At 41.9% G+C, this 27,907-nt stretch overlaps 1 protein-coding gene across 4 annotated transcripts in view; it reads right to left on the bottom strand.

The window, feature by feature from the left end:
• Positions 1-27,907, bottom strand: part of brsk2a (BR serine/threonine kinase 2a) — a 176,716-nt gene that overhangs the window by 28,268 nt on the left and 120,541 nt on the right. For all 4 annotated transcript variants that reach the window (XM_053886713.1, XM_053886715.1, XM_053886716.1 and 1 more), the window contains exons 4-9: positions 27,043-27,183; positions 16,238-16,354; positions 10,261-10,294; positions 10,037-10,105; positions 7,156-7,302; positions 492-523 (exon numbers count right to left, since the gene is read on the bottom strand). In XM_053886713.1, coding sequence (XP_053742688.1) covers positions 492-523; positions 7,156-7,302; positions 10,037-10,105; positions 10,261-10,294; positions 16,238-16,354; positions 27,043-27,183 — 540 coding nt within the window. The remainder of the gene's footprint in view (positions 1-491; positions 524-7,155; positions 7,303-10,036; positions 10,106-10,260; positions 10,295-16,237; positions 16,355-27,042; positions 27,184-27,907) is intronic.

The raw sequence follows: 27,907 nt of genomic DNA, 5'->3' as shown, positions 1-27,907 counted from the left end.
GTGCAGCGACTGTCAAAATTATTCTTTTTCCAACAACCATTCAATTACTGCCACTCATTTTTGTTAGCAATACTGCAAATAACTAATGCTAATGCTAACAGCTATTTTGAAACACATGACGACCAGTGAAAAAGAGACGGATGACTCGGTTTAGCAGCAGTTACCATCACTGAAGTGGTCCACACATCATCACAACAGATTGATGGAGCCTTAAAAAGGTGAGGCTGCCCTGCCATGAAAGCTAAACACTGAGTCCGGGGAGCAGAGGCGTGTTCATCCTTCACTCCCCCACTGACCGACCGGCTGCTGCGCGTCCTCTTTCACGCGCAAGCGATTCACACGCACATCCCCGCGAGTGGAGTCACGCGCCGCGCAAACATGCTCTTGTGTACACGGCAGAAATCTCAGAGTCGTTCATCATGTGGTGTCATGCCTTAGGACGTGGAGCCTGGCTGAGCTCAGAGAGGAGACAAGAGACATGGAGTACTTACATGTACCATGTGTGTTTCTGGATCTTCTCTAACTGTGGGAGGAAGAAGAGCAGAGAGGACAGGGGTTAATAACAACAAAATCTCTCACAGTAATAATGGAAAGATCAATGGAAAGATGGTGAATGACAAAGTAATTTACACAGCATTGCACCTTTTCCACTTCCGGAAAATACAAATACAAGGTAGAAATAAGGCAGAGAAGAGAGCGCAGGCAGGGTGGAACCAGGGGAGGTGATTGACTGTAGAGAAAGGGCCTATGATGAATGATCTCGAAACATTAACAAAAAAGTTAGGTGGCTGAGACTATGAATTTTGCCATGGAGCAAAACAAATTTTCTCTCATATGTAGTGAATATTGTTTTATTACACTAACAAAACAAACAAACAAACAAAAACAGTGCTAAAAGGCCAAATGTTCTAGTGTAAAAATGTAAAGAAAAAAAAAAACATGAAATCAAAACAAAATCTTTTTGACAATCCAAATAAGGACTGGTTGTGACTATTGATGGAATAAGGAAGGTAAGGAGGGTAAAAAAACAAACAAAAGAAAAACAAACAAACACAAAACAAAGCAAAAAGGGTTTCAAATTGAGTAAAAAAAAATGAAATTACACAACACAAAAAATTGATTATTTTGTAGTTTACACTTCAGATTAGGGAACATGAATTACAAAACATAAACTACTGATACACATTGCATTACCAGTATATTACCCAGTTATTAGTCATCATAACATGCTTGTTAACATCGTGTCACGCCTGATTCTATTTCAACTTTGACTAGTCAGCAAAAGTTCATGCTAAACAACACCATAATTAATGGTTATTAATTGTAAATAAGCAAGTAATTAGATGATTAATAGTTAATAAGTGTTCCCCAATTTGAAGTGTTACTGTGAACATGAAATAGTAAGAAAGACAGAAAAATAAATGTGGAAAGAGAAGATGAGTTCTCCAAAAAAAAAAGTATATACTGTGTCAAAATAATAACAGAATAAAAAGAATGGTATAACCATTAACAAAATAATACACACCACAGAGTGGGAACACAAGCTAAAATACTTTTGTTTAAAATAAATAAACAGGAAAATGCTAATTTAAAGGACATTATATAAATTATGTTACAAGATTCATTGAGTGAAAAGTCCACACCAAATGAATGTTTGACACTTTTGCTTATATTTCATTGGCTGATCTAACACCCAAAGAAAGACTGTTTGGGAGGAAACAAGAGTGCTTTGAGGAGACCAGTACAAAGACTCAGAGAAGATGGAAACTCCCCACAGAGAAATCCCGATATTCCAACCTCACACACTCCATGATTGATAAGTCAAGTTAAAAGAAGGTATTCAAATATTTATGCCTTGTAAGTAAAATGGGTGAGAGAGAGAGGAGTTGGCAGGACGAGCAGGGAGGGAGTCAGAGCACAAAGCTCTAAAGCGAGACTATTATCTCCCTCATACACAGTCCTGACCCTGCCAAGCCTTTTGCTCCGGAGGGGCTCCTCTTATTCTCCTCACTTATTCACACACAAACACTCTCCCTCTCTTAATGCTGTGCTTGTCTTCCCACTGTGAATGTGCCTGCCTCACCATTGCCGTGGTCGTCTGCCAAAAAATAATCGCACGACGCACAACAGCAAAGGAAGATGTCGGCTCACATGTGTTTCAACTGGGGAGAACAGGATCAATGTCACTGTTGGGACTTTTAATTTGCTCCCGCTGCTGTTGGGGAGCTGCAAACATCAGCTCCAATTATCCTCACTTATTCGCAGGATCTTAAGCTCAGGCGATGTGGCGATGACTCCGCCGTTCCCCGAGGAGCTCGCTTTGATGGTGGTCCATCACGGAGGAAGGTTGTGGAAGTCAGTATGTACCATTTATGGGATGCTTCAAGGAAAATCAAGTAAAAAAAGCGGGAAAAAAACATGAGCTAAATGGATATATAATGTATAACTGCAGCAGACTGCACAACAATTCTGCTGAGTTTCTTTTTCTCCCCACACAAGCGTGCATTTCCAATGAGCACTCTGGTTTCCTCCCACAAAACTAACAGTAATGGATTGGTGACTGTAAATTGTCCAGAGTTGTGGATGCGTGTTGTGGCTTGTTGGCTGTCTACATGTCAGCTCTGTGAAGGTCAGGTGACCTGGCCACAGCGCCCCTTGCCTCTTACCCCAAGTAGCAGGGACAGGCTGCAGCTCTGATAAGGGAATATGCACAAGCAAATGAATCAATTATATTTCAAATTCTAACTACACAGAAATCCAAAGACCCCATTTTTGAAGAGAAGTATATAAGAAAAAAGCAATTAATTTTTTTTTTGTGCTACAACATTCCTTTTTATTTATATAATATACATTATGAAATAAATATAATGCACACTGTCTCTAATATATATTATAATATACATGATATTATATATATATACATATATATATATAGCCTACACGATCACCTCGAACAATACTAGAAAGAGGCGAACCTATGGATGGTCTACTTAATTTAATTTAAGGATGTATTTCAATATTTGCTCACAATATTACATCCCTTGGTCCAATGCAACGGTCTGCCTGCTGCCCTCGACAAACCTTTCCTTCACCCTGTCCCTCCCCGTGGGCAACTTTGCAACTGATGAGGCGGTTTGTATCTCATGTGATGGATGAAGGCGCTTTACAGGTCAAACTGTGCCCTGTAATCTGTCTACCAGCAGAAATGAAATAACACATTTGAGCTTTTTGAGGAGAAAATAAATCATCTGTTTCTTTAAAGAATGGATCTTAAGGGAACATAAAACAGAGGAGGCGTAAACATGAACCCACGTGAAGACTCATTTGGTCGTTTGGTTTCCCCGTTTTCACCTCATCTACAGTAACAATAAAAAAGTGTATTTACCTTGAATTTGAGCTGAGGACAGAACCTGTAATGCGTGACAGTCTCAGACAACAACACTACTTCTGAAGTCACCATGATCTCCATTTATATGGAACGATTTGGGCTTCTTTTATGGACAGAGCAGAGATTTTATTTTCCATTTTTGTGATTTCTATTCATATTTTGGGGATTGAGTCTCAAGTAATCTGTGTTTGAATTCGCTGCTTCACCTCAGGTCTCCGGCAGACATTTCCTTGTCAAGCCACAGTTTTCAGGTTGTTTACAGGTCCAACTGTTTGTTTGCACAGCTCTCAAGAATATAGCGCGTCTGCTCGGCAGAGCGAGGACGGGGTGAATCGGTGTTTGAACTGCATTTCGAACAGAAACTCGACTTGTTGGAAGAGAGCTCAGAAGGTATTATAGCAATTACTAAAGACGTTAAATAATGCATGAGATACATGAACACTGCAAAAAAGATGGTTCATTTACTCCTGATCTGAGCTGACCTCGTGGCTCTTCTGACACGTTTGTAGAAGGACTCCATCCATCCTCTATATGAGCTTCTATCAGAGCGATTTGCAGGGAGGTCTGGCGCCTCCTGGGCGACACATTGAACGTGAAGATGAAGACTTTTGTCCGTTCAGGGCATGGGATTAAACCACACCATTTCACGACAAACTGAAAAAAGCCACTAAATGCTCTCAATCGACTGGTGCTGTTTGACATTCTGCGAGGTTACGACACTTCTCCGGAGCTGCTTAAAGCTCCCACGCACGAGTGCGGCGGGGACAGGTAACACATTCTCCGCTGGCAGCTCCGGCAGTGTGTTACCCTTAATCGAGGACAGGGCTGGGGGCTAGTTGACAAAAGTGGGGGCTCTCAGGATGACCCGTCCTTGTCAGCCTGGAGTAGCTATGTAAAGTTAGGTGATATACACTCAGCATAGCAAAGCAGCCGAGTCATTTGGGTTCACCCAATGAAATCAAACCTGGAGAACCAGCGCGCGTACCTCCACCAAGGAGCTGACTGAATGACTCAATAAAAGCCCACATACTATCAAATCAATAAAACAACTTCCATGATGAAAGAATAGTTGTTGAGCTCTGTAGACTGTAACTACTTCTATGTTTGAAAATTGATTTCAGGAAGGTAGTTTAAGGTCATGAACAGTAATCGATGTGGGATGTGATGAGAACATTCACCAAACAAAGAAAGCACTCAGACAGCGCAAACCTCAACCAATATTTTTTTTTAAAGCACCAAAACTTCCCCGACTGAAAATTAAACCCAGGCCAAAGGGGGTGACAACACTGAATTAAATTCCCCAAGGGGCCACATTATATACTGTGACACCCAAAAAAGGAGGCAACAAGAAAAAAAAAAAAAAAAAACAAAACTGAATAAATGAATAAATAAAAAAATGTAAAAAATGGCATGATGGGAAAACTAAATGAATTATGAAATTACATGATAAAAATATAGGCAAAAGTACTTTGGTTTGGTTGTGTCTTATTTCATTTAAAACACATTCCATTTAAAGATTCTTATATATTGTGTATATTGTGTGTTATATATTTAAAAGTATATTTTCAATCCTGGTGTATTTTAAGAAATAGTCCCTAAAATATTCAACTGGAAAGACAATTGAAAAAATTGACATTCCATTTGCCTTGACTCCAGAATGGCCACATGATACAGTCAAAGGGCCGCATCTGGCCCCCCAGCCACACTTTACCCAGGTCTACCATAGACCAACAGGGAGTATGGAGACCTTGAACTTGTGCATATCTTGTGTACTGAACGCCTGAATTGATGACAAATAATGATCTGGATCACTGCCAATCTCCCATCTATTTCCTGAAAATTCCATCCAAATCCCTCAATATCTTTTCCAAGATATTCTGTGCACAGGCAGACAAACCAACGCTGTCGAAAACATGACCTCCTTTGGCGGAGGTGAGGGAGGAACGAAGGTCGATATCATGTATGCAGAGTACCAGACGCTGTGGAGAGTGACACCAAAAGTCATCTGAACATGAGAGAAGGACAACATGGTTATCAGTTTTTGAAAGAGACGCTGTCAGGAACAGAAGATATAGCTATGAAAGAAGTGTAGAAAACCACAGCAGGAAGAAGGAGCGATGGATAGAGGACAGCAGAGCAGTGAAAACAGACTCTGTGTTTTCTAAAATGTTGCTAAATGATAAACGGGAGGGGCCTCACTGATGACTACACAAATTGCATGCCATCAGAGTTTAAACCTGCTGTGAGATTGATGTGGAGGAAAGTGCTGACTTCAATTCGACAGTTTCCTGATGACATTTTTCCTTCTGCAGCAAAACTTTGAGCGACGGACCAAAACCGTCAACATCGATGGCGGAGGTGCTTCATCATCTTTGTGCGAAATATTAAAATCCCTGACCACGTTTCTTTATCCCCACTTCTTTGTTTGTTCCGCGCTCACTTCCTCTTATCGCGACTCCCTGCCCTTCACATTTCTCTGCTCTGCTCCAGCCCGGGGTGATAAGTCGCAGCACAAAAAAGGGATTGGCAGCGCGATGAGAACGCCAGACAGCGGAGCGGCGGAAAACAAACAGCAGCCCTTCACTGAATTCACATCCTGTACTTGAGGAAGAACTCAAAGAGAATAGGCTATAAGGCAAACACACTCGGTACACAAGAGGCGAGTGAGGAGACAAATATAAAGACAATGGTTCAAGTCCCACACTTGCTTGGAATATGTATCGGCTTCCATCAAGTCACTATATTATGTCATTTCCCATTTGGGTCGGGGACAATATTGACTTCGCTAAGACTGGAAGCGCGTGCAAACACGCGGCCACCTAACAGTTGCCACAGCTGCAACAGAAGAAGAGAAAGTGGGATGAACTTTCTCAGCATTTCGCTCACGATGTTGCATATTCACTGATATTCTTCCTGGACAACTACAATTGATGATTATCTAAATGATAATAAACTGCTCAGTGACTGTGATCTCAAATTTCAGTGGTCGCGACAGACACTGCACCCCAGCAGGATGGAGGTGAGATGAAGTATCTTGTGGTCTTCCTATTGACCACTCATGTCACATTTCTACTTTCGCCTCTGGCCCCAAACTTTGGTTGGCGGCCAGAAGGAGAAGAAGACTCTCCCTTAGATGCAAGGTGAGGAGCTCCGTCATCCAGAAGAGACTCAGAGGGGATGTCTCCAGTACGTCTCCCAGGTGAAGAGCGTATCCATCGAGGAGGAGGCCTTGGGGCAGACCCAGGACATGTTGGAGAGACAATGTTTCTCAGTTGACCAGAGAAGGTATTGCGTATTCCCCCAGAAGAGTTTTGGGTGAGGAAGCAAGTCTGGTTGGATGGGTGATGGATGGATAGATAGGAAGGAAGGAAGGATGGATGGTTGCATGGATGGATGATGGGTGGATGCAAGGAAGGATGGATGGTTCTCTCACTCACCATCCATCAGAACAAGTCTTAACAGCAAACTCCCTCCATAGCAATGTCACTTTAGATCAGTGTAGAAAGAATAAAAACCCGTCCATGGCTATTGTAAAGTGGATAGCGACGCAAGTAGGACATTGCTTTGTCATGTTTTATTAATGAACTGTGAACGATGACTCACATCCCTCCATTGTGAAGTGAATGAGATGACTGACATTTTCAGTCGCTCTCAGGCAGCGTGCCTGCTTTGTTGTGGTGTGAAGTCAGACGACAGCGGTGCAGACTACACATGGCACTGCCCTATGGCAGGCGGCTCTGATCTTCCCTGCTTTTAACTGAACTCACCGTCAGTCTTTTGGAAGCGTCCACCTCAATCATGCCGCGGAGAAGGTTCTGACAGTCTGGAGGGATGAAGTGGGGCATGTGGAAAACACCCAGCTTCACCTTCTCCAGAAGATTCCTCAAGTTGTCATCATCAAAAGGCAGAGCCCCCTGGAGAAAGGGATGAGACACGAAGGATTAAAGGATGAAATTTTAGCTGCAGAGAGTGAAAACAAAGCGGAGAATAAACAATATGCCCTGGTTTTAATGGCAACTTTAGAACAGGGAATAAGCCTGCACAAGATTGAGGGCAGAGGGGGGAAAGCTATCTGAAAGACTTAAGAGCCAGAGGAAACAAAACCACGGTCCCGCTCTTAATCCAGCATGACTTAAAGAAGTGGCTTACTTTCACAACTTGAGCAATTAAAGAAATGTGCCCACAGCAGTGGCACAAACACAAATACTCAACAACGGAAAATAAGGCTTTTCTAATAATTAGCCAGCTTTCTCGTCGACTTTGTTCATGTGAAATCCTCTGGTTTATCAGAGCGAGCCGGCACCTCGCAGATGTGGCCCTTTGATGGATGACAACCTGCACAGGACGACAAGATGGAGGGGTGAACGACAGAGTCGGGGAGACAGAGGAGGGGTAGCGAAGGGGGGGGAAAAAAGGAGGGCAAGCTTGTGTAACAGATGATCTGAGAGCAGTTTAACGGCTGTGGAGTTGGAGCGTCTCCCACAATCAGACAAATGGTTATCTCGCAGCCAGGCAACAGGAGGCAAGAGGAGCAAGACAGTATTCATGCGCAGTCAGTCGCAGACAGGGAGTCAACTTTGCTTTCTTAGTAGGCTGGTAGCGTTCGCTCCTTGGCAAGCAACGTTATATTTATGCAACACATGAGCAGACCGCAGCCTGCGCGCAACACAAATACACACAGTCGATGAGACAAAAAAACACAGGCCCCGTGGCCAAAGATGCCCTGTCAGAGTCGGTATTTATTTTGGGCTCACTTCTTTCAGTTTAACGGCATGAATTATTCATCGAGCAGGGATATACAGGAACGTAAGCTCAGCTGTTGATGAGATTAAGCTTTAGTGCGTCATCCGTGAGAGAAACTCGTGCAGCAAAACACGATCAATACGTACGTAGATGCAATAAAAAGCCACCATGAAGAACTTGGGATTCATTTTCTAAACGGTTAATGGAAGGTGAGCGCAAACATTTACAGTTCCCACTCATGTTTGGATAGTTAAAGGGGCCCTACGAAATATTAGCAAGATGCCCTTGCATTTAGGGGTGATGTAGTTTTATACATAAGCCTTTCCAAAAAATGTCATTGACAGACAGTACAATGTGACACCAGTAGTCACTCGTTCCTAGCCACTGAAGCAACGTCCCCCTGCCTCTCAAGCGGCTCTTAAAAAGTAGGCCAATGTGTTGGGGGTCGGGACTAAAGTAAGAGGAAAGTCAACAATGTTCTTGCTCTTTATCTTCGGTGAAAGTATATTAAAAACAACACAAGATATTTGGACGCTGCGATCTCAGGGTCCGACAGATCCTTCAGAGGTGCTATCAGCTCAGTGAGTCGAGAGTTCGCCACACAAGGGCCACAATCAGTTACTCTTCCTTTCCTCTTCATGTTGATGATGCGCGTCACTGATGTTCCAGAAAACCAAATTATTGCATTAGTCCGGCCAAGTTTGCACTTTTAAAATGCATGTAAACAGCTTAGTCAGACTATGGGAGAGAAATATTAATTTCTCTTAGTCGGACTACCCAACCTGGATCATGTGGTTAATAGCATGACTGAGCTAGCATGTAGTCCAGTAGCTCGACTATGACTGGACTGGGTGACGTGCGGCTGCATGAGCTTCAGGTACGTACTGGAGGTAAACAAACTGCTCCTCAGATGTGAAGACAGACTAATAACATTTTATACCATCGCAACGTGTAACTGGGTGTGTAACTCTCCGCCGCCTCTGTACATAGTATAATTTGTCTATAAAAATATTATAACTAGAAAGGAAAGAAAAAACAAAGTAATATAGATCAACTTCCAATAAAGAATAACTGTGTTAACATTGATTTTGTCTGTAACAGAAAAGACTTAAAGTGCATCAATTTGCCAGAAATAAAAAAAAAGGTCATGAGCAGATGTGCAATTATATTTGATTCAAGTACGGCAAAAAAGTAGGTTCCCCGAGGTCCCCCTGGCATCGCTACGCGTCCCCGCCGGGGGTCCCGCCCCACTGGTTTAAGGAGACAACATTACCTCCATGTTAGGAGCTGTTAGCGTGGTTGCTAAATTAGAGGCTCAAAATTTACTATTTGATTTCATCCAGAAATTTGAAAGTTTAATTCCAAAACCTGCCGAAGGAAGTGTGTTGACAATGATAACAGTTCGATGGCTGTGATGGTGTTAAACCATTGCTCCAACGTGCCGATTCTCTACCAGAGAACTAGCTATTCAGTGTGTGCAGAGTTGAATATAAGAGTCTGAAACGGCTCCTCGCTACCTGTCAACTTCCAGTGCTCTTCCTCTACGGTCATAGGAACCAGAATAACTGAAGAGCTCACGGCGCTACTCTTCGTCACGGAGGTGAACTACTCATAGTTCATAGTTTTCTGTGCACTGCATATAAACCAGGAGGACACAGAGGCTTAATCTAGCCATAGTCGGGCTACACTCTGCGTGTAACCGTAGTGAAATCAGAATGGCAAACGCGTCGCAATAAGATGATAAATAGAAACTTAAAATGTTTTTGAATCAATTTGAATCAATCACTAAAAATCCAAAATGTCAAATCAAGGGCCCCTTGAAAGATAGTGTTCATAACTCAAAAACAAAAGTGATCTTTATGTGGCAAAGATTGCTAATGTATAGAAGAGCATCCTGACACTCACCACCAATAGGGCGAAAAGAATGACCCCGCAGCTCCAGACGTCTGCTTTCCTTCCATCGTACTTCTCCCCCTGAGGACCAGAGTGTTTGTTAGCGAGTGATGAGACTGGTGAAATGAAATAAAGACTCATGGAGATGGTAAAGACGGCCTTGTGTAAAAGAACAGCAAAGCAAGCAGAGGAGAAGATTGAATTATATAGAGCAGCAGGAAGCTTGAGAGACTCACCCTAATGACTTCTGGACAGGCGTAGTGTGGAGATCTGTGGGCCAAATGGGACGACAGAGAAAGAAAAAGAGGAGTTATTCACTGTAATTACTTCATCATGACTTCATTTGATGCCGCAGTACAGAGATACAAAGTCATGACACGCGCCACGGACATAAACTTTGCGGTAAACAAAGACGCGTTTGAACAGATAAGGCGGGGAACTTTTAGATGGAGAGGTTGCTGTTGTTGTTTTGGCTCAGCCAAGGACGTCCTCTCACACACAGCAGACGGCGAACAGGTCCACTAATCTTTACAGCACCTGGACGGACTGACAGTAAATCAAAAACGCTGGACGTGTCAATATTGCGCAGCGAATCCAGCGCAGTTTTTAATGTCTGTCTGCGGGAACTAAACCAGTTAAACTGGAAATAAATGAAGAAAAAATGAAGCCAATTTGAGTTTAGATAAGAAAACAATCATTGTGTAGTGAATATTCTCAGAGAAACAAATGCTCAGATAACACCATTAGTTTTGCTACCTTCTCACACACATCTCTCATGCGTCACCAAACTCCCCCTCGTCCCTGAGCTGGATGTAAAAAAAGAAGGGTCTTCCGTAATGAGACGGATCCAGAGGTGTGTAAACACGCTGTCCATTAGCCGGGATGTTGTGTGCTCATGAGCATCACACCTGGCAGCCGAGCCTGAGCACACGGACCACTGACAAACACTTCCACCAAGTCAGCCAAAGTGTTTAAACAAGTGCCTGAGCAATTCCTGTCGGCCTGATTGCAAGTGTCATAGTGCATTATGCAAATGAGGAGGCAACACAAACGATTCCGGCGACACAAGCCTGTGATTTGTTCTGCTAAATGGCTCAACACAACAACCGCAGCTGGAACCCGATCACACACTCAATATGGTATTTAATATGGAAACAGGAGGAAAATGAAGATTCATACCTGTGGAAAATCGATCCACACAACAGCCAGTCTGCGATAAACAAATGTGGCGCCGTGACTTTTAATTTTGTATTATCATCTCACAGCATAAGTCCAGCTGGGAGCAAATAATGTTTGGACTGTTAAACTCAGTATGTATGTGTACATTGACCAAATGGGTGAGCCAATTTATGAAGAGGTATCAGGTAAAAAGGACAATTATATCACAATAAACCCAGCTAAAACAAAAGACATATTTAATTTTTTTGTCAGGTCATTACTATAATTTACTACACAATATTTTTGACAAATTATTTCATCAAATGCGACTATCTAGCAAATAAAATACACATAAATACACACTAATACTGCTGTGAACAGAGGAGAGTCCACCAGCTCGACAACAGACGGTAACACTTTAGATTGGAACACATATTAACTATAAATAAACTCATTACTTATTTATTTACAGTTAATACTCAGTTATTATGTTATTGCTTATACTTGTACAAGACACTACTTAATAATGATAAATTACTGGGTAATAGTCTGCAAATACACATAGGAAAAAGTATATTTAGGGTAATAAAAGTAGCTTAATCCAAAGTGTGACCCAGGACACATTAATTTTATTAATTTGTACGTCATCGAAGCCTGAAAAAATAAGTTTTGACTTCATTGTCAACACAAAGTAACACTGCACAGCGAGACTACAGGGAGCGACTAGACTTGGATGCGAGTTGCGATCGGCAGCTCATTCACTTCCCAGAGCCATTCAGCATTGAGGATTCTGAGAAGTGTGATCAACACTTGGTCCATAGCCACATATGAAATCAAAAAAGTTATACGTCAGTCAGGCTAAGAATCCCCCCCAAAAAATCAAGAGAACCACAAGTAATGTAACATGTATGGTATGAAAAATATCCGTGTTTAGAATGTGTTGTTGTTTTAAGTGACTCATACAAGATAGTAAAAGGAAAACTGTCTCTTTCAAGACAGCAAAATATACTTGTTATACACTGTTAAAATATGTGATACTACATTTAAGAACTGTAGAGAGAAAAAAACATATGTACTGAAATACCATATCATTTTTTTATTTAAAGATCCAACAATTCAATTATCTGTGACCCTTCAGAAACAAGCTTCTGTCACGCTGCAGGTGATGGTGAGGGAGGTGAAGAAAAGCGTGAAGACAGAGCGGCACAGCGAGGGCTGCCATGATGTGTAGTTTAGAGACGACAATATAGGGAGCTGAGATGTGAGACTTGTCATGTGTCTGTGTTGGGACGTTCCTGCAGCAATGTAGAGAACAAGGGAAAATAATAACTCCGGTAACTCAGCGGTAGTAAAACAGAAATGTGTGAAAATCCACAGCACCTGGCTCTCAGTGTGAAACATCCAGAAAAAAAGCAGGGTTTGATGGAATAAAGTGGAAGAGAAAGTTCATTTATCAAATGGCTTTCCTCCATAATTTGTTCAGCTCCTCACTGTACACAAGTTAATTTCCCTCCATCAATCAGTGCAACTAAACAAACAGCGATCACTAATGAACTCCTGGCGGCGTCGACACACTGTGAGCATTTCGGGATCCCTATTTGCATTGGCGCCGCTCATCATCGTGCGCCCGCACGTAAATGGGTGCGCGCGCTGGCTGGGAGGCTCCCGGCTCTCTACCTGGGGCTGGTCTCATCTCCACTCAGCTCCATTACCCGTGGCAAGCGGAATACATTTGTGTCAGGCAGCTGCATGCGGAGGGAGCCCAGATAAATGTGTTTAATTAAAAACTGTCATATCTGCACTTAGAGACGGGACAGTCAGAAGAGCATGAACAATCAGTAACTGCACATCCAGTGACTGACACATACATTAGCTGCAGGCATGGAGACGCTGCCACTTATTTAGGCGGCATGTTTGTGTGCAGCGCTCTCACTCCCACTGACTACTTTTCTTATTTTACACGCAGGCTGAAGTGAACGCTCAGACTGGAGGCTATCAAATATTCAGATGGACTGGAGGGCATTCTGCACAGCTGTGTAGAAACCTGTCACAGTCTCAGCTCTCTTTCGAGGAGCGCGCTTTCTTAAGATCCAGCGTGATGTAAACCACAATATTTTACCAGCAGATTGAAACGTACTGTCCCCGGGCGACCTCGCGTCCGGTGCCGATTCACAACCAAACTCCTCAACCTGTTGGGTTCACTGCTAGAAGATGAAGAGATACCAACTCAATCCTAGTTCGACCTAAAAGGGGTCTGTATAGAGCGATATCATTCTGGCGAAAAGTTGTGGAGGCGTCTCGTGAGAAGCATTTTTTTATTACTCCTTCACAAAATTATTCTTCGACATGTACTCTAATATATTTAGATAAACAATACAGTGGAACAGTGGCACTATTATTGTCAACATTATTTGTAGTATAACGATAATGTATAAAAATAATGCAAGCACACCGTTTAAAATACAATGTTTTTATTTCTCATGAGTGGTGAACCACTGCAGTCCAAATGCCTTTTAAATGACTTCTGAACTCAATAAAACTGCTGTGGTGGTTGTGGTTGAGGTTTGATGTGGTGCAATTTGTTACACATTGGAACAAATCTAACTGGCTGTTCCACGTTGTTGTGCTCAACTTGCACATAAGTTGTGAAGACAAAATATTTGGCTTATTGTATTACTGTGTATGTGTAACACAACATACAATGCCTGAGTGTGAGGTCGTAACTGAGGTTGGTCCTCTCTAGAGGCACCTCCTTCAGTTGAAGAAATACTGAAGAGTTCAGAGAGCAAGGCATCTGAACTCAAAGTTCAACTGGCTTCGCTCCAACTGAAGAAGAAGGGGTTCAACTCCACTAGGAAGCAAGGCCATCCTTTTTCATCTGGTTGGCAAAATTACAATTTAATAGTTTGGCTTTTGAAATTTAATGTCACTCAGCTGAAGACTAGAAAGTCAGGATCAAACAGGATGGAGAACCTTGAAGGTGAAGACATCGCATATTCAGGATGAGGTAATCCCTCTGACAACTAAAGTGTTTACTTAGTGTGCAAATTCAGCTGTACATGAGGAGGCGGGAATGACATCACAGCAGAATGGCAAAGGTTCTGTGCATCCAGCCAACGACCTGAAAGATTTTGGGATGACCTTTAACAACGGAGCGGTTACCTCTTACTCCCATGTCTCCGGTGAGAGTGGAAACAACATTCTCCCGGTGCATCAGTAAAACAGTCACTTTATCCATGCTGTTTTTGTTGTTATGCACCACGCGTCGTAAAGTCGACCTCCAGCTCAGTTGCCTCTTTTATTGGGCGTTCAGAACCGGCACTCCGCTCACTGCACTTTAGGGTTAGATAAAAACCCTCCACTGGTATGAGGCCTGTGTCCTCGAGTGAGTGCAGTCCTTCCACTGAGAGATTGATGCGCCTGGTGTGCTCCTGACAACTGCGTAATAAAAGCTGATGCGATGAGGCAGGGAGCAGCAGCTCTGATCGCAGCTAGAAAGCTCGCTTTGTAAGGGACACTGTCCCAAAATCAACACTGTGGGAAAAGAACAAGGCACCTAGTGGACAGCAAGACCATCTGTTGCTGGGTTGAACTGAGAGCGCCACATCAGCCCTGTAGTTTTACCATTTCAATAATTCAAACAAGGACAAACACGTTTCATTCAGCAGATAAAGAGGAGCTTTATTATGCTGGTTTGAGCCCAGTGTTATTCACTACAATGAAGCCACAGCAGTGTATATCAATAATTGAAAACATTTTTGGAATGTTTAGAGCCCGATCTCTGTCGACTCCATTTTTAAGGAAGTCAATGTGTGAAGCTTTGAACTCAGTGATGGGTTTGTCTTGTCTGAGTTATTAAAGCGTGTGCTGTGTACATCAGGCCTTTCATTTTCACAACCAGATGCAAATTGTTCTTCGACTATCTCGCCATAATAATTACATGAAACATAAAGATAATAATGTGTGAACATATCACTTCAATTTTAAAACTCAGAAAGGAAGTTTTAAAATAGCTACGCTAAAGTGAATTCTAACTCGTCTTTGACACCGTGTGTTTGGCACAAGTTTGCTGAATAAGAGAACAGAGTTCATTGGTATAAGAAAGTCTTTGTTTAATTTAATGTTGCATTAAAGGATCAATGACAGGTACGTTTTCCCAACATGCACTGCAACTCAGAGCACGTTCTGAATTATGCATTTCTTCTGCATTAGAGTATCTCGCGATGTTACATGGGTCAAACCTGAGTTCAACAAGTAATTATAGAGCAAGAAATACAAAAGAAAAAAGAAACTACATCCCCAACAAAGTATGTTGACATCATGAACTGCAGATTAGTGATTGAAGACAGGTTAGAAAGTGAAATTTAATTTGGCAAATTTCTAAAAATGGATGCAGGTAACAAGAGTATTTGATGACAGATGGGAAGGCGGGTGAATGAATGAAGGAAGGAAGCCACACTGTTGTCTATATAGTGAGTCAGAGGCGGACATGTGGAAGCCGACGCCAGAGACGCCTTGAGCACAAAATTAGCAACAATAAAAATGGACGACTTGCTCGACCAACTTTTTTTCCTGACCATTTATACAGTGCCCCATAGATGTTTGACCCAAAACCTGTCTTGTGTCTGAAACATTGGTCAATTGTCTAGTCAAGTTTAACAGTCTTGAGTCATGTGATGCTTACGCCGGAAGCTTAACTGCTGAAGGACTGACTGTTTCCGCTTGTCTGAAAAAGGCTCAAATAGATGTGACCAGATTTGCTTCAGGCTGACTCTTGGCTACCCAGCTAGTGATCTCTGTCCCGTATGTTACTTCACACTCCACACCATGTTAAATAGCTGAATACATTTGTGCAAATTATAGTTTACTTCCTCTTCATTTTTCCCTTTATGAAACCACTTACATTCAGTCACTAAAAGCACAGTGGAAAAATCAAAGCCTGTCTCTCCATTGCACTTCCTCTTCATGACCATGTGGGGGCAGAACACCAACTCTGGATCTGAAGGCTGCATGGGCTTAGAATCCATTGCTATGAATATTTTAGGGACCACTCACCCACAGCTGGTTTCCAGGAGACTGTCTCCGACCTGAAGAGAGGCCATGCCGAAGTCTGCTATCCTGATGTTGTTCTTCTCGTCTAGTAGCAGGTTCTCTGGTTTCAGATCCCTGTGGCTGCAAAACAAGAGACGCGGGTTCGTGAGAAACTAAATGGAGTTCACTGTCAGTTACTTTATCTCAGGAAATTAGGGGGAATCATTTGCCCTGACCAAACACCTGAGGAACAAGCAGCTCGGCATTAAAAGCTGAGCACGGCTCACAACCTGGCTCTTTGATCTGCTCCTGCTGAAACCAGAGGCGTCCACCTCAGCGCTGCGCTAGTCCGGAGTGTGACAGCCACCCGCTGTGTCCTTCTCCCCTTCTGTTTCCCCCAATCTTCCCATCTCCCCTCCAGCTCCTCTAAGGGGCGTCGAGGGGAGTCTGCCAAAGAGGTGACGTTCATTAGCCAACATTCATTTCCAACTGAACACAGCGAGGGGGATGATATCTGAAGGACACAATCTCCAGCCACCAGTATCTCCCTTTCATATCACGTCGTCGGGTCGGGGGTTAAAATCTCAATTTTCATGAGTGGCAGATCAAAAGCAGAGAGGAAATGACTATTTTATCGCGCATTTAACATCAGCTCTTGGGTTAAAAGTTGCCTCATGTTTCTGTGAAAGCTATGACAAAGAAATGGGGATGAAATGCAACGTGCTCAACTGTCCCGCCTCCTTTCTCTTATCAATACAGAGTTACTGTGAGAGCAACATGGCTGCCGGGAGGATCCAAACAAGACTTTCATCTTAGGCCCGACGGTGAAAAGAGGGAAGGAGAACAAACGCGAGACGCCTCATCACAATGGACATTTAACCTCTGATGACAGCACTTGGTGTACAACTCGTACTCTGTCCGGAGGGATGAGCTGTCAGACAGTTTGTTATCAGACTGGCAGTCGCTGTGATCCCTGTTATAATTGAGATAAAACACAGATAGCATCTAAAGCAGCGCCCCCCCGGCTACCATGGTTAGCACTTGACACAACCGCGATCTGGCTGGGATGCCAGTCTGTAATAATGTCAAAGCCGGGAGGGGGGAGGAAATATGAGACAATATGTTTACACTGTGCCAGAGGTCCACTGACAGACAATAGATGACACATCCATGAATATCACTTTGTAAGTTAGAAGAAATTAGAAATGATGAGTCAGTATGAAACAAACAGCGTGAAGTGTGGTCTAGGGCAGTGATTGTTAACCACAGGGCCGGGGTCCATGGTTGGGCCGCGAGCGCATCGTAGAGGGCCGCTAGAAGTTTTTAGTTTTACACCTTTGGGCCGTGAGACGAACAGTTCTAATACATTAGCCACGTATGGTTGCAGTAGTGTGTCACTGAATTGACTTGACAGCTGCAAATCTGTGATAGTTAACAACTATGGAGAATTTCCGGAAAATAAAAAATGGTAAAGAAAGTGATTGTAACAGTAAAAACGGTTCATGAAGCAGTTTTGAAATTTTTTGGTGTTACTTTCATTTACACTTCTTGGGAGTTTAAATTATATATATATATATATATATATATATATATATATATATATATATATATATATATATATATATATATATATATATATATATATATATATATATATATATAGTTTTTTTTCAACATGGTTTTATTATATTTTATATTTTTTATTTTATTCAGAATTTTATTCAGTTTTTTCCAATTTTCTCAACAGTTTGCATCAAGTGTATTTGTTTCTTTTTTCTTTAGTAAATTTGATGAATATGTCTTGCACCTGGTTGGACTTTTCGATGACAAATAAATCTTTGCGATGATCACATGGTTTCATGTCATTTCAGAAGGTTTTGGTTTGTTTACATGTGAGTAGATTAAATATGGTTATTGCTCCCAAATGAAAACAAGAGTCATGAATCAGTTCTATTACTTGAATGGGCCCCGGGACCATTTGTTCAGGGAAAGGTGGGTCCCGAGATCCAATCTAAAGTGTTAGCAAATGTTATGATCCTTTTCAAAGGAACATTTATCATCCTACTTTTGTAGGAATACCATTCATCCTAATTCTATCATTATGAACTCATTGTTTTTGGATTTTAATGGCATCTTTTTCAATCACATATTTATTTTATGTTTGATTTTTGTCCACTTCTTTCTACCTACTGCATCCAACAAGCTTTTTACATGACATTTCTGATTCAGTGTTGTCACACATCTTTATTGAATGTAACATATTATGTCTATGTTTTTGACAATCATGTCAAACAAACTAAAACCCACCTCTCAAGCAAATTTATTCTGCCAGAATGGACATAATTACGAACAGCCAGTAAACAACACTTGCATTGTTGCATTTGGGAAAGAAAAGTTGACAAAAGAAAGACCCATTGAAGATATGTTTAAATATAAAAGCAATCTTTGAGCGCAGACCTCTGCCAAGCAGCTCATTTCCACCCACATAGTGATTTTCTCTTACATCCCATATCTATATAATACGATACTTTTAAAGCATCTGAAATGTCACTTGTTCCTCGCCCTTTTTGCTACATTTACAGAGACGTTATTTTTTTAAAATCTGAGTTTCAGCAATCTCAGGATCACATGACCTCCTTCATGTTATTCTCAATAATCCTCCAAACAGCTCGCGTAAACACCCCAACCGGACCAAAGCTTCCACTGTATCATACACAACAAATGCCGGTCTGACTCTGAGGTCGGGCGCGCGTCTACAAGCTTGCCATCCCCGCGGAGCCGTTCCACGTGATTCTTGCGATCAAACAGCGAGCTCTTAATTGCCTGTGATCATCGGTGTGTTCCACGCTGATATCTGCTGTTTAACAGAAGGCTGTAATGGCAGAGTCCTCTTGGGGCTCACCAAGCCGTAATATAGCCGACATGTTTACGATAATGAACGCTCCTGTAAACGGATGACAAAAGCCCACAGAAAACGAAACCCTTCCTTTGGAGGGATTAGACAAATACTTTGTTTAACGTCGTTGAAATGGTGCAGCGCACAATGATGTGTCGCTCTCATTAGCAAAACCAGAGGGCTACAAATATCACTAATGGCTGCCTTTGACGTCGCAGGCCGACTGCACTGCAGCGTGCGTCTCGCGGCATATTTAAGTGATCATCGCACTGTAATAGAGGAAATACTTGTTCAGAACAGTAAAGACGGGTGTGCACTCATTAAAAGTGGCATCGATTCTCATGTAATTACAGCTTTGTTTGACTGGACTCGTAACCAAACACTCTGGGATTTGCTCACTTAGTTCAAGCGGCATGCGTGTGTTCAATTAGCATAAACCTTGATTAATCCTGTTCAGATCGGGATCTGTTTGTTTAGAAACAAAAGATCTGGTTTCAGTGGATTTACTTGACATTACTGACAGATAGTGAACAGATGTTGAACCTCTGAAGCGGTTTAATCTTGAACAAAAACTGAATTTAAACCTTTATCTTTAAAAATGTGTATTGTTCTATTAGCCTTTGAATGTTGCAGTGCATTATGGGACTTTTTACGCTGGCCATCTACCGCTCCACTAAAGCTGTCACAAATTGCTCTCTGTTATAAGGCCTGTTTATACTCAACGTTACGTACACGGAGCAATACCACCAGAAACCACGGGGGCAGTGTTGCTGTTGCTCCCCTATGCGTAGCTCTAATGAGACATGAAGAAGAAAATTCTCCGCCCTCCAGTCACAATAGATTGAACTGTCTGACCGACCACCACCTCCTACAGCGCTGCCTCCGTTTACGTCTTTAGTGCATGAGGTACATTATCAATATTTCTTCCAAAGTTGCTATGTTAGTTTTTGAGTTTGTTGTTGTCATAAACCTTTGACTGGGGGCTGCTCCCCCTAGTGGATATATTGGCGAACAGCTATACCAACATAAAGATCACATGGAAGCACGTTATCAGTGACGGTACCGTAGTTTGAAACGAACAGGTGCAATTCTGTACATAAAGGGAAAATAAATGGTACTTCAGGCGGCTCACAGATGCTTCTTTGCTGAGCCAATCGATGTCAAGGATTCGGAGCAAATCTGTTTGTTATTTCTTATCCATTGTCCAAGAGTGATCCAGATAGAAAAATAGAAAAAAAAATGGAGGAAAAAAAAAGGAAAAATTGTTTTACATATATATAACAAGAAAAATGTGACTGACATGGTGAGGCATCACTATGTACTAACTACTAAGTACTGCGGTATAATTAGTATCAGTACAAAATAAAATTCAAAATATTGTACTTGTTCAGTAGAAGAAAAAATATTTGAGAAAAAAAGCAAAGAAAGGTCCAAGCTAAGGTGTTGACATGAGAAGACATCAAGCAATGTTTGGAACAACATGATCAGGATCACATGAAAGGTTTGGTTGGATGGCAGAACAAAATCTGACTTTCATTATGATTGAAACACATGAGTCTCCGTGACCAAACCGTAGACTACTATCTCTCAAGCAAAACAAAAATCTGAAGCCACTTGATGAGAAAGTAAGTTAAATCTTTGGTAAGACGAAGGAGGCCGGCCTGAAGTGGGCGATAATTCATCTCAATTAAAGAAAACATCTATTTTCCTCATCCTCTTCCATCTCCTCCGCATGTGTGAGACTCTGGAGTGTGTGGACAGCTACAGTACTTAATGGATTAGATTTGGCAGGAATCCACTGATATGTTATTTAGAGCATTTCCATCTTCCCCTGGGGGTTTCAGAAGTAACGGATTGTTGCTTGTAATTCTGTGACTAAATAGTGGGATTAAAATGACGGCTGGATCATTGATAAGCCATTTGGTTTTGTTGTGCCAAATCTGCAAATGTTTACCAGTTGACAGAGAAAATGGGCCAAGCAGGGAGAAGAAGTAGACGTGCTGTCAGAGGAGCAGTGTTGCAGAATGCTGTTCGTCTTGTCGACATACACCGACATGAGAGGAACATCCCGTCCATTTCATACTAGGTAGATTGACTTACAATTCATCACAACTTCATGACCTCATTTTCTAAAATGAGTTTTCTAAACAACTTCTAGATAAAGAAAAGGCATGTATCCAATTCAAACTACCGTAGATCCAAACTTTTGGTTCCTCGAAAGTCAATTGTTGTAACTGTTGCCATGCGTTATGGGACATCGAAGGCACTGGACAATCCAAGCCATAATGTGTTGGAGTGGTGATGGAAAAATTGCATAGGTTTTCAAACATTTCGAACATTTTTTAAGCGAATTTAGTGAAAATGTGCAAAAACAAAATGCCACATGTCTGAATCCATTTTTTTCCGAAAAGTTTCCGTTTCTTCGTCCCCTTCAAACACATCTCACTTTATTTTTGGGAACCACATCGTATGTCCGTGACTCAGGACACGATTATATTAGTACATATTCCACCTGATACATTTTCAATTCACATCCTGTTCTTGGTGAAATGTTAAATTCACATTATATGTTTCATTAAGCCCAAAAATGTTTTGCATGAGCCCTCATCTGACACATACAGATGTGTTTCTGCTTCACATTTTGATACAATGACTTTTACTGTGTAGCTACTGTCTGTTTTATTGGTCGTGAGCGCAAAATAGCGCAAAAATGGATCAACGGATTTCAATTAAAACTACAGGAGTTGTCGATGATGGGACGGTGACGGTGCGTTTCTTTCTTTCTTCCTCTCCCTCTGGATGTCGTCTTTTTGAAAACGCATCAGACAGATGGCTGTCCCAGTTGCTCAGCTAGATTACAATACATCATGAGCATCATCTTTATTTTCCGCAGCATCTTTTCCTCGGATCATTTTCTTTGGCATCAGTATAAACGCCATAGGAAACATCAAAACCAAAAATGGCACATAAAAAGAAAAGATTTCCTTCTCTTGTCGTCGACGCCTTCATTTGTCATGATGATGCACTTCTGGTGCGAGCGCTGTAAAGGAGTGTCATCCGTGAAGACGCCTTAGGATCCCAACAGTAACAGAAAAGATGCTAAACATAAATATGTTGCATAAATAAAACAGCTGACATGACAAGTCACTAAAACTTTTTTTTTACTCTCGAAGAAACAAATTCCTCCCACAAAGATATGATGGATTCTTTATCGCTGCAAAAGAAAAAGAGGATAAATATTTAAAGATGGACCTCGGTTGTTTTTCTGATCTGACACATGCTTGTAGCTTCAAAAGACTCCTGATGGCAGTGAGTGTGGGAGAAAGACGATGCGTGAGATGACACTTCTGCGTGGGCTTCATCTGACTTTCTGACCAAGAGTTTGTTCTGGCACGAGCATCGGTCTCATCAGAGTAAAGGATGTGTGTGTGTGTGTGTGTGAGAGTGAATGTATGATCCCCAAATAAAGGGACATTGTTCTGGGATCACAGTGTGTGCTAAGTACTGTCCTTAATAGGATGGTGGAGGCTGCAGTGTCTTTATCTCACACCCACACTGTCAGGCTGTATTAGACACCGTGTTAGCATGTGTCACTGCAAAGCACTTTGAGCTTGACTTGTGTCAGGGAGGCGTTTTATTGATCACCCTGCTCTTTTGGGGGGTTCATGCTCATGAAAATGTATACAGCATGTAAGGCGAACATATATAGACTGTGCCCGTAAAGAAGTCACATGTCAAGTTTGAATTCACGTGGGACATGCAACAACCAAATGGGAAATAGATTTGGGAAATTCCCAGTTACCCGGCTTATCACCCGATGGAGGTATTCTAAGTGGCAAAGTCAGAAAATCCTCACCTCCCCAAGTACACAATCCAAGATGGCGTCCCCAAACATGAACAGGGTAGAAGAGTATAAGTTTTGAACGATATACGCCAAGCGAATTTCTGTTTCCGTTTCATCCTGTGGGCACATATTTATCAAGATGTTGCTTATATCTGGTCGCGCTTGAAGTTTCCGTAGATGTCACCATCTTCTTCTCTGATTTCTACAACTATAATACGCTGAACGCAGCTGTGACATAAGTCCCAGCTCCGACAAACCACTTTCGAGGTGACTGGAACAAGGACTCGTGTTGTCCAGGAGGCATCCTCAAAGTTTGTCTGAGGTTCTCGTGCTGCGCGGTCAATTATTTCTGTAGGTGAGATCAACCATATCTCACAACTACTTTGGCATAAGATTTAGATGAATCAAGTATTTCCAACAACAGCCACACAAAGTGTGTGCTAATGTTGATGTTGATGTTCATTTCCGTAATCCAGCATGAGATGACCAAAAACTAAAACCTGTTAAGGTGGCTGAAGCCCACATCTTTAAAGTCCACCTGTGTTTTGTCACAAACTTTAACACTCAAGAAGAACAAATGCGTCCTCACCCTAACCTTAACTATTCTTTGGAGAGTGGTTTGAAGTTATTGGACACAACAGTCCACTTGACAATTGTTGATAAGCTTCGCCTTATGTGAGAATGTGTTGGAAAAAGAACCAAGAACCTGGGGAAAGATGCAACCTGGCCTGGACACGCCACTGTTTCCAGAACCATCGACCCAATTGGGCAGAGGCAGTGAATGTCTTACAAATTATTTAACCAATATTTCGATAAAAATGTGTAAAATTTAACAACTCATGTTGAACCTGAGCATCCTGCGAGAGGGAAGTCTGATGGATCTTTGGTTTGGATGAGAAAATCTCACACTGACAGCTGTCGACTCAAAACCTCCATCTAACAGCCAGAGAGATGACAGCAGATTTCCTCGCTGATATTCAGAAAAAAGAAACACATTTCCATCACTGTCTGTGAATTTATTAGGGATTCAAAGTTGTGATGTTCCTGCTCCTCTGTCTGTTTATACCTCGCTTCACTCATCCACGCCTTCTTTGTCGCTCTAGCTCTTTCCACTTAAAACTAAATTGGAGCTGAATCAGGCAGGAAACTCTGAGTCACACACGGATCACATCGCTGTGCGCTTTCATTCACGTTGAAAGATACATCTGGCATGAGAGAGAGAGGGAGAGAGAATTTGGGATGTGGGCGAGGACGGGAGCTCAAGGGGACGGGAGGCTCGGGAACAGGGAGGGTTGAGGAGTTTACCCCGACCGCATCATGAGTCACTGAGAAAACACAACCCTTCTAATGGCCTGCGTAGGACGGCTGCGCAGCCGTGCAGAAATGGGGGGCGGAGGGGAGATGGCGCTGGTTTATGGAGGGGATGCTGGGATCTCATTAGAGGAGGACTGAGGGAACTGTTGAACAACTAATGTGAAACATTTATGAGGGATCAATTTATAAAAGTGCAAGTGAAGCTGTCCGATGAGAAACAGTTGTGGCAAAGAGACAAATGTGGAGCTGAAGCTCACACATCCCTGGGAGCCACTGCTTGTGTGTCTCTTTGGGGCTCTCCTGACTGGACATTCATAAAGTTGACTGATAAGTCAGTGCCTGAAACGCTGATGTGAACCTTTTCTTTTCATCTGTATCACTCATGCTCTAACTGGATTGCAACATTGATAAGGAACAATGGGGGTGAACGTTGCATCAGGAAGAGAAGAGGTCAAAGTAAAATGAAAGAAAATCACTTAATACAGGGGTTCCACCATTTTTTTTAAACAGTGAGAAATGAATCTCTCTCCAGTCAGCAGTGGTCCATCTCTTCATAAGACAGGCAGGAATCCACGACTTGCGACACACTTGTGTCATAGTGATGTTTCTTTGGAGATGCAAAAACAAGCCAAATACCGTCATGTTAAAGTCCACCTCCAGATGTGTTATGTGTTATCAGTTTGTTGCGATGTTTCCACTTCGTTTCAATACGTCTGACCACCATTCACATCTTTCTATTGCCGTGGTGGCAGGCCATGCTATGGTGTAGCGCAAACCCTGTAATATGTGGGGGAAAATGGCATGATATATATTCCAACAAAGCAGGAGCTCTGCGTGTAACTAAACATTGGCGAACAGGCACACGGACTGGGCAGTGCAGCACTGGTGTATGAGTATCTGGGATATCGTTGATGTGCGTCTGTTGACCGTCATGTTGATATCAGAAGCCAGAAATATTCACACAAGTGAACAGAGTTTTGCCTCTGCTTTAATAAAAGCAATGTGCTAAAAATCACGGATGAAGAGGCTGTTTCAGCGCATTATCCACAAACTCACCTCGCTGCACTACAGTGACCTCAGTGTCAAGTCCTGCCAACAGCTCCATCACTCTGATAGTCACCGAAGCTGATATTCAACACAGAAAGGCACTAACACAATACATTAATTCAAATAGTGACGCTCAATATGTTGTTATATGGCCATATTTATATTCCATTTATGACTTAAGAGGAGAGCCGCCTGGATCTTCCACAACCACCAGCAACATGCTTGTCATAAAACCAAAGTTATGATGATAACTATTTACGAGGCTCCTGCCGGGTTCAGAACTTGTGCTAATGAGTAGAGGCCGTGTCGCCATTTATTAATGATATTGTAATATCTGTGATGTGAGCCCCGAGTCAGGGATTATTGCCGCAAAGAAACAAACTTAATGTGCTGCATAATAACCATGTAAAAAATGATAGCTGCAAACATCATGAATAATGTACATGTTGTTGTTGTTCCCCTTCAACTGTTTCTCAATTGTGAAGTGTCTGTGAGACAGTTACAAAATATGGCATCAGATGACACAAGTACTTCATTGCTTGTGGGCCAAAAAGCATTGTTGCAATATTAAAATGCTCATCACAGAAACTGTTTATTGTGTCGATGAAATGTATGTTAATTCTGATGGAGACCAAAATCCAAAGGAAAATACAAAAATTTACATGACAACATTTCAATAGAGATGCTGAAATACAGTGGAAACATAGCTTTATAATTGAAAATAGTTTTCATTATAATGAATTTTTAATGATATATATGTATGTATATATATATATATATATATATATATATATATATATATATATATATATATATATATATATATATATATATATATAGTCAACACACAAAATGACATGTGCCAGCGCTAAAACCCTGTTCCCCACTTCTCGACGACACGCGTGACATAAGTACCTCCAGTCATGATGATATTTAAATTGTCCCAGAAATGAAAGTGCAAACATCATTTGCCACATCAGCACCAACATGGAGGGAAATCTAAACAAATTCACGCATCATTTAATCTAATTCCAATGGATGCTTCAATGCCATATGTGAAAGACTGCGGGCGATGTGCCGTACCGAGGCAGCTCCTCACAGAGATGGAAAAAGACACATAATACAATGATACCACATACATCAAACTCTCACAAAATGCAAATAATACAATATAGGTTCTCTTTGTACACTATCATGTATTGCCATTTGTTCCAATACCAACAGCACTTCCACCCTCTCATCATAAAAGCTGTTAAAGTCATTCACGCCAATTGACCTTGAATTGACAGCCATGGATGTTTCATAAAATGATTTACTTGTATTTTTGTGATTTCAATGAAACTGGCCTTCAACATTAAGTTAAGAAAAACTCTTTTACTACAAGTAAAGCACTCAGCTTTTGGAGCAGAGCTCCAAAAAGCATGACTTCCATCATGACTGACTGATTTCCTTCTTTTGATTCTCAACTGATGGGTCAGAACTCAAAAGTGGGTCGGCATGTTGCTTTCGGCGGCATTTCCTGATTCTTTTGTTAAACTATCATTAAACTGGTGCTGATTTCTTCAAAAGAGACTTAAACTTTAAGTTTTTTTCCATCTTGATTTAGACCACAGCTTGTTCAGAGGAAACAGCGGGTCCCAAAGACAGACCAGAAAAGAAGCACTGATCAAAAACAGACACACAACTCAGCATTTCATTGTCAAAAGCAGTAGCAACGGTTTCACCTACCATATGGAATGACTGTGGCAGAAATCGAGCGCCGACATGATCTGTCTGAAGAACTTCCGAGCTTCTTTCGGTGTTAACCGTCCTTTCTTCACCAGGTAGTCGAAGAGCTCACCTCCAGACACGTGTTCTAGTACAAGATACCTGAGTGGGGGAGAGTCAGTTAGAGAGAGGATTGTACTGCTGCATTGCATTTCGCACCCGTCTGAGAGCAGCGGTACGATCTAGCATGAACTAAAGATGGATATACCTCGGGACTGTTGCTACCCACAGAGTTGATCAGCCATGAAATCAAATGCCTGTTGCTAAATCGGTAAAAACCAAACTCAATCATACTGTGATTTTGTGGCATGGACGTAGGTAGAAATTTGCGTTTTCTGCTTCAATAAAAGAGCAAATCACGAGTGTGCTACGCTCAAATCAACCTTGAGCTACACTGGACTCCTTAAGCAGAGAGTGGTGAAGTTTCACCTGAAGTGCCAATCACTTCTTCCAGGGAACCAGAAAAAAATGGCCACTTTTTTATAACATCAAGAGTAAAATTCTGCACTGATGTCTGAGACTAATATCCAAAACAGGGCAGAGTTTTCATGTGGAACATCTGGACCAATGATCGCACCTTTGCTTTCCTTAGAGAAGTGGGATCGCCCTCTATTGACTGGCCACTTAGTCCCACAAACCTTGACAACGTTCGACTTTTGGGCACAGACAAATAAAAGCTTTGTCATTAAGGAGCACAAAGGATGAAGGCAAAGCTTGTGACCTTTGAGGTCTGTATAAACTGAGCCAGTGACTTCACAGCTTCTGTACCGCAACACCCAAATCAATACCGTTATCTCCCCACTCAATAACCAGCAGGGAGTTTCTT

Source organism: Synchiropus splendidus, chromosome 14 (assembly GCF_027744825.2).
Source record: "Synchiropus splendidus isolate RoL2022-P1 chromosome 14, RoL_Sspl_1.0, whole genome shotgun sequence".
Taxonomy (NCBI): domain Eukaryota; kingdom Metazoa; phylum Chordata; class Actinopteri; order Syngnathiformes; family Callionymidae; genus Synchiropus; species Synchiropus splendidus.
The sequence above is the reverse complement of the archived record's forward strand: the minus strand, read 5'-3'. Positions and strand labels throughout refer to the sequence as shown.